Source organism: Trametes versicolor (genome assembly GCF_000271585.1).
Source record: "Trametes versicolor FP-101664 SS1 unplaced genomic scaffold TRAVEscaffold_122, whole genome shotgun sequence".
In the NCBI taxonomy this organism is placed as follows: domain Eukaryota; kingdom Fungi; phylum Basidiomycota; class Agaricomycetes; order Polyporales; family Polyporaceae; genus Trametes; species Trametes versicolor.
In genome coordinates this window covers 1313-3161 of record NW_007360442.1, presented here as the reverse complement: position 1 = coordinate 3161, position 1849 = coordinate 1313, and the positions used below count along the sequence as shown (strand labels likewise).

General features: G+C 58.4%; 1 protein-coding gene across 1 annotated transcript; it reads left to right on the top strand.

Annotated features, from left to right (window-relative positions):
• Positions 1–130: 130 nt before the first annotated feature.
• TRAVEDRAFT_54724 (uncharacterized protein) lies at positions 131–465 on the top strand (the record flags this gene model as incomplete). Its single annotated transcript, XM_008047668.1, has 2 exons — positions 131–223; positions 274–465. 2 exons carry the CDS (start codon positions 131–133, stop codon positions 463–465), a joined length of 285 nt encoding a protein of 94 aa, XP_008045859.1.
• Positions 466–1849: the final 1384 nt, after the last annotated feature.

Below are 1849 nucleotides of genomic sequence, written 5' to 3'. Positions count from 1 at the left end.
TTTACTTGCTGGCGGTCCTGCTGGTTCTTCTACTGGCGATAGGCATGCCTATTCACTGAACATTCTGCTCGCCATTGCAAAAAAAACCAGCCTCTCAAGATGAAGACTCCTGATAGGTGCTATCACACTAATGGCAACGAATGCGGCATCCTTTCGTAAGCTTTACAAACACAGCCCTGGCGAGTTTCAAGAGATGGTGCACTATGTGCATAAAACACTTGGAGTATGTGGTCTAAACCGCATATGCTTCTTCGTTAACGCATCTCTTTATAGAAGGACACCTTTACCGGATTAATCACACGCCTGCACCAGAACATTATCTTAAAACTCAGTGCCTACCTGGAAGAGAAGGGGAATGGGGTGAATAGGCCTGAACGCGAAATAGGCGAAGCTGCATTGAAGGATTGGTGGAATGTTTGGTGCAAGTTGGCGGGCAAGCCGGTTCCAGAGGAGATTGCATGGTAGAGCTGTGGACATTCTTTGTGAATGTGGGTATTATGCATAAATGAACTGTCAAACTTGCAGTACAGTCAGGGACAGCATGAAGCCTTCTCCAAATTCCCGCTGCGGAGTGCACACACAGAGAGCCCGACGTGCAGGACACACTCTGTTGCGCTGATGCACACTCACCGTGCCTGCCACTCGCCGCGGTGTGGGCACCGCTCTCGAGCTCAGACCGCCCCGACGCGGACTCCCTGTCGGATACTGCGCCCCGACGCTGATGTGTCTAGACGTGCGTCGACGGCCGATAGCCGAGGGGGAGAGGACGTCTGAGAAAGGGGTGATGAGGGAGAGTAAGGGCTCGAGTTCCCTAGGATGGGTGACCACGACCGTGTGTGCTGTGATACTGCCGACTCTGCTACACTGCGGGCCAATATATCTCGTCGCACTCGTAGATGCAGCTGCAGACACGGACGCGGATGCAACCGCAGACGCAGTCGACAATCCTTTACGCTTGGTCGAGAGCGGAGCGTAACTCACCAATAAGCCAAACGCAACAAGACGTCCACAGACGTTGACAAGCGGGGCCGAGGTTTAGAGGGAAGGGAGTGGGAGTTTTCTGGGGAGTCTCCTGGACCCCCCGTTGACTATGTACAGTGTCCTATCTACGCAACGGTACTCGGGGCCGACCTACTCGGCCTGTGCGACGTCGCAATTGAGGCACACCTCGAGCAGCGTGCGGTGGGTACGATCGCGCTGTCGCACTCTGCGCCACTATCTCTCTTGAGCGTATTACCGCCCCAGGGCACGCCCCGCGCAGCCGCGTCCATTCCTCCTCTGCCCCGGTGCGAGTGGCTTCGACCCGGGCCTCCAACGTGGGCACCCCAACTCCAGTGCGGCCTGCGGCGCGACATGCCTCCAGTGCGACGCGACATACCTCGGGTCCGGCAGTTTGCTGGCCTCAGAAGCGGTGGATGCTCATCAACGCGTGCCCCGCGTGGCCCCGAGCCTCCCCGAAGGCCGCCTGGACGCCCACGCACCACCCCCATTTGCCACCCGCGAGTCGAGCAAGGCGAGCCGCGCTAAGCAGCCCCGACCGAGAGCGCCAAGCCCCGCCAAGAATCAGGGTTCAAGGGCAGTACGAAACACCCGATACGCTCGTCGGGGGTTGTGGCGCATACACCCCCGCCCACCAATCACACCGCGTGGTACGCGCGGCCCCGACAGCCTAGGCAAGGCCAGTAGAGCGCAGCCCCCATAGTGGCCCAATCATCCTTCCCATATGGCTCCGGCCCCTCCTGTATATACGCGGGCCCCGAGCACCAGGAAATGCACTTCCTTTTACCCCTTCAGAGCTCAAGTTTGCATTTGCGCCTGCGTCTGTGACTGCGATCCCGACCGCATTCGT